Source organism: Pristis pectinata, chromosome 10 (genome assembly GCF_009764475.1).
Source record: "Pristis pectinata isolate sPriPec2 chromosome 10, sPriPec2.1.pri, whole genome shotgun sequence".
Taxonomy (NCBI): domain Eukaryota; kingdom Metazoa; phylum Chordata; class Chondrichthyes; order Rhinopristiformes; family Pristidae; genus Pristis; species Pristis pectinata.
In genome coordinates, this window is record NC_067414.1 from 46361159 (window position 1) to 46375159 (window position 14001).

The 14001-nt window shown below is 41.4% G+C and overlaps 1 protein-coding gene across 4 annotated transcripts in view; it reads left to right on the top strand.

Moving 5' to 3' along the window:
• The window catches only part of LOC127575055 (synaptotagmin-like protein 1), a 198593-nt gene that overhangs the window by 21335 nt on the left and 163257 nt on the right, over positions 1–14001 (top strand). The window contains exon 1 of one of the 4 annotated variants that reach the window (XM_052024685.1): positions 6540–6646. The exons of the other annotated variants lie outside the window; for them this stretch is intronic. Coding sequence (XP_051880645.1) covers positions 6585–6646 — 62 coding nt within the window. The 5' untranslated portion in view covers positions 6540–6584. Of the gene's footprint in view, positions 1–6539; positions 6647–14001 lie in introns of those variants that run through there. 4 annotated transcript variants of the gene reach the window in all.

Below are 14001 nucleotides of genomic sequence, written 5' to 3' on the forward strand. Positions count from 1 at the left end.
TAAAGGGAAGTAATTGTTCTTGAACCTGGTGGTGTGGGGCTTCCAATAAACTTGACTTTGACCTGCTGAAAGTTGCACACCATCCTGTCTTGGAAGTATTTTGCTGGTCTTTCATTGTCATTAGGTCAAGATCCTCAAACCCTCCATGCAGTAGCACTGTGGGAGTACTTTCACTAGAAGGACTGCAGCTGTTCAAGAAGGCAGCTTGCTACCACCACGTCGATGGCAGTTAAGGGTGGACGATAAAAGCTGCCCTTGCAAGAAAACTAAAAAGTAAAACAAAAAAGCTGGATGTAAGCAGTTCTGTTAATGGATAGAATATACAATTTAATACCACTTTGGAGCTGAACTGGGAAGCAGAATTACAAATACCTTATCTGTCTGATGTTTCTCTCTTGTGACACATCAGCTGTTACTGTCAACAGTCTTATCGGAGCTGACCACTTTTTAATAGTGTCTTTCTTCGTGAATGTGCTTGGAATAACAGGCTCGACTGTCTTCAGGGATTCACTTGGACTTCACAGAACAACCTTGTAGAGTGCTTAAATGTACCTCCATACATCAGTGGTAGTTCAAGAGTGCTGTAATACAGCTCTCCTTGATTTGTGCTTCCACTTACACTTTGCCAGTTGCTGTTAGCAGAAGAATACAGGTACACAAGGGAATGAATAAAAGTTGGGGAGATTCAGAAATGCTAGAGATTGAAAGAAGCGAGCAGCTATCCTACAACACCAAGCACCACTAAATAAATTGGATGTTAAGTTTAATTATAACACTTTCCAACTCGGATGCATCTTAATTATAAACAAAACATTCACATCTTGCAAATGGTCTGCTGTGCCCAAATAGTTGGATACACTAGCATAAATTATTAGATATTGTACTTGGTAATAATATAAACTTCTATTGCCAGGCAGTGTGTGTTTGTGTGTATAGAGGGAGATATTGTGATTGCACCATGCAAACAATGGATCCCAATGCAAACAATGATTAATGGCTTATTATATACCTTTTAATCTCTATGGTATTTCTCCATCATTGATTTCATCATTTAATATCCATTTTGTAGAGATAATACTTGAAATATTTCTTGGTTATTTTGAAATGGTGTATTGCATATAATCTTGCCAATTTTAGTGTGTTACTGAATTTTCTGATTGCATCTTAGTTACAAACTTGACATATGTCAACTCTAGGCAATTACTGATACTTATCTGCCCAGTTCTCTCTGGAGCTCAAATATCATTAAACTTATCGAATCAAAAATCAACCATTCTGTTGCTGTGTGATGGTATTGGATATGTACAGAATAATCAAACTTGGTCATAATTCTGAAATGGTTAAGAAAATGAAAATTGGCCTTGCTGGGAAATAGAATACGTAGATAGACTTCTGCTGCAGTAAATATCAAAAATAATGGACTGGATCAAGCTCTCCCCTTTTCAGTCTATCTTCACCTTCCATGTTGTGCTCTGTGGTAGGGAAATCAGATGAGTTGAAAGTCAATTGCCAATTCACTTGGCCTACTCTATCATTGGATTCAGCACTGACTCCAATGTGCATGGTGCAGTCCAATTTTTCCTGAACTGTATGGCCTAGTGTATTTGCTTTCCTAAAAATTGTATTATTTAGTTTATACTGTCTCTCCATGTCCTTTCTTCCAATGTGCATTACTTCATCTGTGTCCACATTATCTCCTATTCCCTATTCCATTACATACCATATGTCACATTTTTAATGTCATTGCTTCTATTTTACAAACAGACTTCCTTTGTGAAACTTTATTAAATATCATTTGAAAGTTCCTTCATCAGTAACTGTAACTTTATCAAAGTTGAGTTAGTCAGCAATAATTAACAAATCCATGATTGCTCTCTCTTAATAAACAGGAATATAATATTAAAATCTGATAGGGGGATGTTATACCCGTGGATTTAAAGACCACGTTTAATCAGTTAAATTTAAGGACCAGAAAAGAACCTTGTTACATTCCTGGATAACTTGCTTTGCATCCATTGGCAGAGCCCACCACTGTGCCTTCGTCACCGTGATGCTACAGAACTGACAATTGGAACTCACTTTACAAGAAGAACACAGGTAATAGGATCAGGAGTAGGCCACTCTGGACCTCAAACCTGTGCCTCCACTCAATGTGATCATGTCCTCATCTGTGCCAGTTTCACATTGCCATCAATTCCCCAATCTTTCAAAAATGTATCTACCTCTTTAACTCCCTCCATTTACCTAGCCTTCAAATCCTCCAGGGCAGAGAATTCCAGAATTTCATCAACTACTGCAAGAAATTCCTATGCACCTCAATTTTAAATGACCACCCATTTTTCTTAACTATGCCCTCTTTTTTCAGACTCTCCGATTAATGAGCGTCATCTCAACATCTACCTCATCATGCGCTCTTAGGTTTTTGTATGTTTCTATAAGATTGCCGCTTATCCATCCTTCTAACTTTTAAAGAATACAGATCTTACTATTTTACCCATTCGAGATAGGACAACACTCTCATTGCAGAAATTAGCAGGGTGAAGCTCTTTTGGATTGTCTTCAGTGCTGGTATATCTTCTGTTAAATAGGGGGACTAAAACTACACATAGTACTGGTGCCCCCCCAGTCAATACTCTGCACAATCTAAACCCCAGCCTCCTTGCAGTGAAGGCTATTAATCCAGGTTAGGCTTGATATAGGATCTGAAATCCTCATGATTTCAATGGGGATCCTGGGCATGCAAATTATTTAATTATTTTGCTAATTTAATGATTTCAATTATTTTAACTGTGTTCATGTTGACTAAATATGGAACATAGAACAGTATGGGCCCTTCACCCCACGATGTTGTGCCAACCTATATAAACACCTACTCCTTAATCAATCTAACCGTTCCCTCTTGCACAGTCCATAACCCTCCACTTTTCTTACATCCATGTGCCTATCAAAGAGTCTTTTAAATGTCCCTATTGTATCAGCCTCTACCACCACTCCCGACCGTGCGTTCCAGGCACCCACCACTCTCTGTGTAAAAGACCTACCTCTGTCATCTCCCCTAAACTTTCCTCCTCTGACCTTAAACTGAAGTCCTCTGGTATTGGCCATTGCCACCCTGGGGAAAAGGTGCTGGCTATCCACTTTGTCTATGCCCCTAATAATCTTGTACACCTCTATCAGGTCGCCTTTCATCCTGCGTCACTCCAAAGCGAAAAGCCCCAGCTCGCTCAACCTTTCCTCAGAAGACATGTTCTCTAATCCAGGCAACATCCTGGTAAATCTCCTCTGCACCCTCTCTAAGCTTCCACATCGTTCCTCTAATAAGGTGACCAGAACTGAACACAATACTCTAAGTATGGTCTAACCAGAGTTTTATAGATCTGCAACATTATCTCATGGCTCTTGAACTCAATACCCTGACTAATGAAGGGCAGCACACCATACGCCTTCTTAACCACCCTATCATCTTATGCGACAACTTTGAAGGATCTATGGACTTGGACTGCAAGATCCCTCTGTTCCTCTACACTACTAAGAATCCTGCCATTAACCTTGTACTCCACCTTCAAGTTCTTTCTTCCAAAGTGCATCACCTCTCACTTTTCCAGATTGAACTCCATCTGCTACTTCTCTGCCCAACTCTGCATCTTGTCTATATCCTGTTGTAACCTATGACAACCTTTCTACACTATCCACAACACCTCCAATCTTTGTGTCATCTGTAAACTTACAACCCACCCCTCCACTTCCTCATCCAAGTCCTTTATAAAAATCACAAAGAGCAGGGGTACCAGAACAGATCCCTGTGGAACACCACTTTTCACTGATCTACAGGCAGAATATTCTCCATCTAGTACCACCCTCTGCCTTCTGTGGGCAAACCAATTCTGAATCCACATAGCCAAGTCTCCATGGATCCCATGCCTCATGACTTTCTGGATGAGTGTACCATGGGGAAGCTTGTCAAATGCCTAACTAAAGTCAATATACACCACATCCACCACTCTGCCTCCATCAATGTTGCTTAATATTTCTGTATTTTAATAATTTGCTTAAAATTTAATTTAAAAAAAATCTCCATGATGTCAGAGTACTTGGAACTTTGTCATCTGTCGAAGCTGCCACCCCTAGCCTTGTTTTCTGTCAGGTGTTGTCGGAGGTGTTCTGGGGGAGTGGAGCCTTGGTGGGAGGCTTCCTGAGGCCTACTTGCCTTCCAGACTTCTTCTGACTTGAGGGAGTGGAGGGCTACCATCCCTACCTGGCCAAATTAATAGCAGGCTTATGGGGACCACAACAGGCATTCTGTCTGGTGGATTTTCAGCAAGATTAGGTCATTGTCTTTGATTAATACCACCACGCCCACTTTATTCTCTTACTCTTCTCTACATATTGTAACCAGGAATGTGTACTTTTCATTTCTGCCTGTGTTTAGACCAGGCCTCCATTATAGTTCAATAAGATAAGATTTCTTTATTAATTACATGTACATCGAAACACACAGTGAAATGCATCTTTTTTTTGTGTGGAGTGTTCTGGGGGCAGCCCGCAAGTGTCACCACACTTCCGGCGCCAACATAGCATGCCTAACCTGTACGTCTTTGGAATGTGGGAGGAAACCGGAGAACCCGGAGGAAACCCACGCAGACACACAGGGAGAACGTACAAACTCCTTACAGACAGTGGCCGGAATTGAACCCGGGTCGCTGGCACTGTAATAGCGTTATGCTAACCACTACACTACCGTACCTGTATGACAACTGGTATCTGTGACAACTTTGTGATGGTGTTTCTATGCATCTGGGTTAAAGTTGGGGTTGTCTTGGTGTCACTGCTGCAGGTCTTCTGAACTTGAGTGTGTTCTTTCATGTGAAACCAAGGTTTTGCAAGTTTATCTGTTTGCCAACCGGTTTGTGAAATAACACAACAGTCATTCCTCCTGCATAGTTGTCGATCAAGATGAGCTTCAAAACTGGAACTTGTTTGTTAGAATGATTTGCAAATCTTGCATAGCTGAGGAATTTGCCAGGCAACTCCCTTTATGACTATGTGACATTTTATCTCTGTATACTAGATACCAATCTTTCATACCCATCCCTTCAAACCAGTGGAAAATGTGGATAGAAATTAATGTTCTGAGAAGTGCTGAGGTCGGGAGATATGACAGAACTTGCTCAGATTAGGGCTGTTTCAGGATCTCAGAAGTTTTGAATTTTCACATTTATTAAGACAAAAATTGCGCTGACAGGTTTGAGTAGGAAGGTTGTTAAACAATAAAATTTAATCTTCTCGAGCCAACTGATAACCTTTTAGGGAGGTTGTTTGCCTTCGTTTTAATTTTCATGATAGTTTTAATGCCTGCAAGCTAGATTTCCTGCCAATGGGAAACCCATCAGTTGAAAGGACTGGATCCATCTAGGGTACCTGTATAAACCAGTAGATGCAACATTGCCTGATGCAGTACATTCAGCTAACTCTTGAAACTGCCACCCTCCCTTGCCCAATCTGTCTGACCATTTATTCCAGTTTCCACTCTTTCCCTGTCCAACCTGCCCATGACTCTGTTGCAAAGACTTAGCGCTATTGACCAACTCCTTATGATCCAATGGATCACATTGCCCCAATTACAGAACTCCTTTTAATGATGCCCCTCTGTCGATAACTGGCTCTCTGATCACTTAACCAAATCAACATTCACCTGAATGATTGTTTATGTCTCCCAATGATGTACTGCCTGCTTTCCCAGACCTGACTAACATGGGGCCACTTGGTCCCCAGCCAGAGGCCTCCATTCTGATTGGCACCCTTCCCCACCACCTCCTTGTTTTCCTGCTACTGTGAATTTATGAATTTGTACTCTTAACAGGCAAGGGACAAATCCACACGAGCAGCATGAGGTTGGGATGCTAACAAACAGAGCAAACTAGGTGTGACTGTTCGATGAGGAAGTGATCTGCTCAGATGTAGGTGGTCAGCAAGTTTCAGAATGTGCTGCTGTAACTACAGCAATTGAGACAGTCAGCTCTTCAATTTTATTTATAACCTGGAATACACTTCAGGCTAGCTGCTGGTGCCAGATAGATAATAACAAAGCAGGATTCTTAGTTGTTATTATTATTCGGTGACTGATGTTGAATAGTGTCTTTGTCTCGGCGTCAGCAGAAAATAGTAACTGCAGGTTGTTGGTGGACGTGAATTGTGCTTTGTGTGAGTCACTTTGAGGTGTGGGGAAGATTCAATAATAAATAAATGTCCTCTTAAGGTTCAATATATTTAACTGATGTCAGAGAATTGCAAAACGCATTAGTAAATATATTTTAATCATTTTGTTGTAAGGCAGAGGAATGGGTGCTAATCAGGATGGTTTTTAGGTGGTAGGGAAGGGTAATAAGGGAACCAATAGATATTTAGGAACCTTTGAAGGAAATAAGGGAGTTCCCAAAGTTCACTGGCTTTGGAAAAGTATTACACAATGCATTAGATTATTGGTTGGAAAATTGATTCTGATTTATTTTATTAATTTATGGGATGTGAAATTTCATTGTGATGCCAGCATCTAATGCCTGACCTGAGATGCCTTGGAGAAGGTGATGTATTACCTTCTTGAACCGCTGCCATTCTTTCAGTGGAGGTGTTCTGCCAGTGTTGATGGGTAAGGAGTTCCAGGATTTAGATCCAGTAATGAAGAAGGAATGGTAATATATCTGCAATGAACATTTGTGTGTGAACTGCAGGTAGTGATGTTTTCATGTACCTTTGTCTTAATTCTTCACTGTGGGAGAAGTGCTATAATTGATAAATTGCTACAAAGAATGCTTTAGATAATACTGCTATTATGGCATAATGGATTTAAGGTTTGGGATAGTGCATGTGGTTTTAGTCTAGCAGTTGCTTTTCTGGATGGTGTTGAGCTTCATGATTGATGTTGGAGCTGTGCTTCTCCAGGCGAGTGGAGAAAATTCCATTACAATCCTTTTATGCCTTGTAGAAGGTGGAAAGGCTTTGGGGGGAGGGGTGGTGAGTCACTTGCCACAGACTTGGAGAAGAGAGAATGGGAACAAGTTGAATGATGGCTGGGAGGAAAGGGTGGCAAAGATCATTCAGTCAGTGAGATATGACCATGCAAGGACCTGTTATTGATTGACTTGGGCACAGGGTGACAGCGAAGTTTGGAAAGTAATGTGCAGAGCTCACGGTTTAGTTAAATCCATCAAAAGTGGAGTGGGAAACTTCTTGAAGAAAAGCCCTGAAAACATTATTCTTTTGTGATGAGTCTGTGGAATAGAAATCCTTCAGTCTAGAAGGAGCGGCAGTGATGTGACCAGGAAGTTCCACACCTTGGCAACAGAGCAGATGTGTAATTAAAAGAGGTCTTGTTGAATAACAAGCAAAGATTGTACATTGCTTCAGTTGGTTCGAGTTGGCTGTGGAGAGGCTTGTATAATTGGAGTTTGCAGACTGTAGGGTCAGAAAATGAGTAACAAAAAACATAACTGGTAAAACTGGTTTAGGAATGTGAAAGATTACACAAGGACCAATGATTGTTTCAACCACTCCTACTACCCAAGCTAAATTGTCATGGAGATGGAATCTTGCTTTTCAGGATTTCAGTCCTCTTGGCAAATTAGGTTTACTAAATCAGGGCAAGCTATTAATCATTTATATGGTATTTAGTCTTTGAATATATACTATGCATTGAGTTATCGGAAACGTGGGATGTTATCTACCCTTCAGTTTTCTGTACAATATTAATTGCAAATGTAAACTTGCTTGAAACTAAGGATAAATACAATCCTGAATGTGTTCCTACTAGTTTTGACAGGAATCATCATCCAAAGTTTGAACTCGTCCTTGTATTAAAATGAGCAACAGGTCCTCTCCAAAGATATCCCAAATTAAAGCAATGGCTTTATTCTGAGGAATTCCTTGGTAAACTAAAGTTGTAGGTGAATAAATCTTAATCGATTGATGCTGTTTTTGAAATTTGTGAAGCATTGGTCATTGAGGTGGTTATTATATATTTGAAAAGACCATAGGATTGAAAATGGGAAAATATGGTTCTTATATGAACAAGTTAAAATAACCAAAGAAATTAATCTTAATTGCATTCCAAGAATCTTAAATCCATTATCAGGGCTACATTTGAGGACTATCTGACAACTGAATTGCTTCCACTTCAATTCTGAGATGGCCGATGAGGCCAGTGTGATTCTAACACAGGTAGTGTTTTATGTAGGTGGTTATTTTTGGAGGTGGAGTGTTCCTTCAGCTGTTTATGATGAATTTCTGTGTTCCCAAGGAATCAATGCCATCCCATTGTATCTGTACAAAGCACTCAAGTTAGCATGGTTCCAGAAGGGAACTGTGTTCCTTGGCCAAAATCCTTTATTTCTTTGACAGCGCCAGTAGATTGGAGTAAGCCCTGTGACAGGGTGTATTTTAATTAAAAAAAACTTTTAACAGAATTCCACAAAATGCACATAATTAAACTAAAAGCTTTGGAAATTCAGGCATATGTACTATAGAAAAAGATTTACTTAGTTATCTATCACCTTTCACAACTTTAATTCTTTGCAGTCAAACGCACACTGACATCGGAAGCATTGCAGGAAACTTGGTGGCAGATAATTTACAGATGGCAAGGTGATGATTTTTAATTATGTTGATTGAAGGATAGACATTGGTCAGGAGCAAGGTTAAACCCCTGCTCCTCACTGAAATAAAACTGTAGGATCTTGAACTTGGTTAAAATTCAAAAATAAACACATTTCATAGAAGTGTACAAACATCTACACAAAGCATGCCAAAACAGAAATTATAGACAACATTACTCCAGTTCTGCCCATAAATAGTACAAATTCTTCTTAAAATACACAAAAATCTGATAATATTACATATGGATTAGACTATGCTCTTGCTTTGTAGTCAACACAATTCTTCATTTGTGTAGGATGAACCTCACTTAAGAGCATTGTATAGCACATACTCCTTGACCTCAAAATATGCTAAATGGCAAAACTCCTTCATGAACAGATCCTTCAGATGGAAATCCGGTAAGTTTTGCACAGATTATAGGGCCTCTAACCTTGTGATGGAAATCACACTTTTCTATACTTTCTGGATGGAAAATCAGTCGAGCATCAGATGCTGGAAACCTGAGTAAAAACAGGACATGCTGGAATAGCTCAATTAATCAGGAAGCATCTGGGGAAAGAGAAGCCGAGTTAATGGTACACAATATCAGAACTGGGGAAGAGGGAAAATTTTAGTTGCAGAGAGGGTGTGGGTAGTTAAGGGTACAAAGGGAATATCTTTGATAGGATGAGGCCAGGGTTTCTGTGGGATAAAGAGAGTGAGAGCTGCAGTGTGCTTCAATGGACAGTAAGATGTTGTTGGCCAAGCTTGCACTGGGCTTTGTAATAACAGAACAAGATACTACAGACAAGTAGGTCAAAGTGGCAGTGGGACAAAGAATTAAAGTGACAGGCAAGAGGAAGCTCAGAGTCACCCCTGTGGACTGAACTGTGATCCAATCTGTGTTTAATTACTCCAAAGTAGAGGACACCACATTCTGATCACTGAATGAAGTGCACGAGATTAGAAAAAGTACAAGTGAATTGCTGCTTCACCTGCAAGGATTGATTGGGTCCCAGTACTTGATTGGGAAAGGAAGTGGTAAAAGAGTAGGTGTTTTATCCCTTGTGGTTTACTGAGAAGATGCCATGAGGAGGAGAGTGTTTGAATGAGACAGAAAAGTGGGCCAAGGTGTTGCAAAAGGAACAGTTCCTTAAGAATGCTGAAAGGAGAGGGTAAGATTATTTTTGGTAGTGAATCTCACTGAAGATTGTGGAAATTGTGAAGGATGATCCATAGAATGTGGAGGTTGTTGGAGTGGAAGCTGAGGACCAAAGGAACTGTATTCTTGCTCGATCCAGGGGAGAGTGAGTGAGAACAGATATTGGAAATAGATGTGAGACAGTCAAGGGCTCTATCACTATGGTAGAGGTAAAGACATGGTTCAGCAAGATGGAAGACATTTCAGAGGCACCCAGGTGGAGAGTCTCATCATCAGATGAACTGGGATAATGGAATGGAGGAAGCATAATCAAGTTAACTGTCAGAGTCTGTCAGCTTGTTGTGGATGTTTGTCACCAAGCCTTTCCCCTGAGATGGAGATAGACATTCAGAAAAGGAAGGGAAGAGTCAAATGGATCATTGTAAGGTGAAGTGCAGGTGGAAATTGGCAACAAAAGTAATTAAATTTTTGAGTTCTGTTTGAGCACAGGGAGCAAGTTGAATGCAATCATCAATGTACCAGAAAAAGTTGAGGGAGGGGACCTAGTTTGACTCTCCCAGTTCTGAAGAAGGAATCTTTTTCCACAGGTGCTGCCTGACCACCTCAGTGTTTCCAGCAATTTTTCTTTTTATTTCTACTGCTGGAGTACACACAGGCAGGTGATAGGCGAGTTCGGGTGAGAGGGGATGATGGCGGTTGGGGGACGGGGAAAAGATGTTATAAGCAGAGAGGTGATAGGTAGAAGAGGGTGAGGAAAAAGGAATCTGGTAGGTGAGGGCAGTGGATCATGGAATGAAGGGTGGGGGAGGAGAGGAGATGGGCAGGTCATCAAGGTGGGGGAGGGAGCCATAGAAATAAGAGAAGACAAAGGAGTGTGGGGGTGGGGTTACTGAAATCACCTCTCAGCTTATTACGTCTCCCCCACCTTCTCCATCTCACCTATCCCCTGCCTGTGTGTACTCCTCCCCCTTTTCCCCTCCCCACCCCCACCCCTACCTTCTTATTCTGGCTTCTGCCCTCTTCCTTCTGCCCCGATGAAGGGTCTTGGACCGAAACATCGACTGTTTACTTCCCTCCGTGGTTGCTGCCTGACCTGCTGAGTTCCTCCAGCACTTTTTGTGTATCACTCCAGATGCATCTGCAGAATTCCTTGTGTCTCGAGAGGAAAAAAAAGTTTGTTTTAAGTTGAACAATCTGCTGGAGGAATTCAGTGAGTCAAACAGCATCTGTGGGGGGAAAGGAAATGATGACATTTTGGGTGGAAACACTGCAACAGAAGTAGTCAGTTGTAAAGTGGATGGGCGTGGGTGGATGGGACAAAGGGAGCATCTCTCATAGGGATAGGCCAGAGTTGCCCGGGTGATCTCAATGTTTATGGAATCATCTAATTATAGATTAATGAGGGTAATTAGTGAGAGGGGAAAAAAACAAAGGGATATATTAACATTTGTGAAATGCAGCTCAGAGCTGTAGGTGAAACCCAAAACTAGAAGGAGAATGTTGAAAATATCAAGCAGAACAGGCAGTGCCTGTGCGCAGACGGTTAATATTCTCGGCCTGTTTATTTCACTTCATGAATGCTGCCTGGCCTGCTGAGTTCCTCCAGCACTTTTTGTGTATTGTTTTCTCCCTTTCTCAGTTCTGACAAAGGGTCTTTGGCTGGAAATGATAACTCTGTTTGCTCTCCACGACTGCTGACTGACCTCGAGTGTTTCCAGCGTTTCCTGTTTTTCGATCTCTGAGTTAATGATCATCCAGCTGCAGATGGTATTGGAGCAAAACTCAAACCGCTGGAGGAACTCAGCGGTCAGGTAGCATCTGCAGGAGGAAATGGACAGTTGGCACTTCAGGTGGAGGTACTTCATACGGACAGGTGGTATTGGGTTTGGTGGCATCCCCAGGAGCACCATAGAGCACAGAGTCATAGAGGCACACAGCATTGAAACAGGCCCTTTGGCCCACCAAATCCCCATCAAACACCCATTCACACTGAACCAATTTTTTAAATTCTTTCCATATTCTCACCAATTCCTTCTCAGATTCTACTGCTCACCTGCGCGCTTGGGGCAATTTACAGTGGCCAACTAACATACCAGCCCACGTGTTTGGTAACACCCAGAGGTATCCCACCTGATCACAGAGAGTATGCAAACTTCACACATGCAATTCTTGATTGAACCTGGGTCCCTGGAGCTGTGCCACCCCGTGTTATTGAGTTGTTAGGGATGAACTGAGGCCAACCCCAATGTATTCCTCTCTGCATTCCTTTTTTTGGAAAGGGGTAGCTGTAGGGAAGTTGGTGATCTTCCCCTGCTGTAGCCTCAAGGGCATCTTGTGACACCGTGATATTGTAAGCACATTAAATGGGTAGTATTGGGAAAATCTTTCTCACCTCTTGACCTTCTAGTGCCTTTTAATGCCTTTGCCTAATAGCAATAACCAGGTGGTTGAGGGAAAGAAAACAGTAAGATGCACATTCACAGGTTCACTTAGGACTCCAGGGATATTTGGACCTGACCATTGGCTTTGTGATCTCTGTGAGCTTCCTCTTGAGGGTTTTCTCCGCCTATTATCACAAGATCACAAGACAAGGGAGCAGAAGCAGGCCATTCGGCCCATCGAGTCTGCTCCAAGGAAAAGGGAAAAAGAAATGGGGTGGGAAAAAAAGAAAAGAGGAAAAAAAAACTATTCTAATCCCATTTTCCAGCCTTATCCCCATATCCCTTGATACCCTGACTATTTAGATATCTGTCTATCTCCTCCTTGAACACCCCCACTGATCTGGCCTCCACTGCTGTGCGTGGCAAGGAGTTCCACAATTTCACCACCCTCTGGGTAAAGAAATTTCTCCTCATCTCTGTCTTGAAACTGTACCCTCTAATTCTAAGATTGTGCCCTCTGGTCCTGGACTCTCCCACCAAGGGAAACAGCCTAGCCACATCTACTCTATCCTTACCTGTCAACATTTTAAATGTCGCTACGAGGTCCCCTCTCATCCTTCTGTACTCCAGTGAGTACAGTCCAAGAGCCGACAAACGCTCATCATACTTAAGCCCTTTAATTCCCGGAATCATTCTCGTAAATCTCCTCTGAACCCTCTCCAACGTCAGCACATCCTTCCTAAGATGTGGGGCTTATTGAGGGTCTTCTCCAGCAATACCAATGTTAGAGGTGAGTGTGCACGCTCCAGCTTATTGGAGCATTCTGTGAAAGGCACATTCAAGAAAAAGAAGAGTTCTCATATTTTCTCACAACAGAGAAGGAGGACATTCAGCCCACTGAGTCTATGCCCGTTCTCAGAGCATACCCATCAACTGCATTCCCTTACATCCTTTACAGTAAATTGAAGTTAAGAGAGTTAAAGTTAAATATGATTTTAGTTTGTAATATATTAAAGCTTGGAAAAGATCAGAATTTAGACAGGTATATACCTGTAAAACATATATTTGAATTTGATTTGGTGTAAGGAAGGAATGTTTGAAATAATGCTAAAGATTTCCCTACCATAAAATATTTTACATGAAGTAGTTTTGAAAGGCTAATGCTCTGCAGGCTTGTGCAGCCTTAAAAACCAGTTTGTAGAAATCAATAGTTTAGTTTTCCCAGTAGCCATAATGAAATAAACAAACATGTTTTTGGTAGATCTCAACAGATTGGTTTATATGCCTGGAGTGATTTATGATCTTCAGTATTTTCATAAGTACACAAACTGTGGATTGGGAAGATCATGGTGTAGGGCCAACATTCTTTATTCTGGCAGAAAGGAACTTACGAAATGATGATGTAGGAGTAGGGGGATATTAGAACTTTTAATGTGACTTAAGTAGGTTTGGGATATTGATTTGAACCCAAAAGGTAACAGATGGTAATATTGCTGGAAGGGATCTCCTTTTAATAGAGATAGAAGACTCAAAACAGGTTTGACGGTACCCAAAGACAGATATAACAGATGGAACTGGCAATATTAACATACTGTTAGGAGTGTTGAGAGGAGGCAAGTGCTCTCCTTTGCTGTGCTTTAAGAACATCCTTAGGCTAGAAGCGAGTTGAAATTGTTTAACCTAATTTTTAAGCCTGTTCAAAAATGTGCATTCTTTGCTTGCTGGTTTTGCATGGAGTAAGGAATGGGCCAAATGATATTGAAGCCTGGTCATGGCATAGCTGGGAGAACTAGTAGTTGAGAAACCAGCCAAGTCTAAAAGAATGATTAC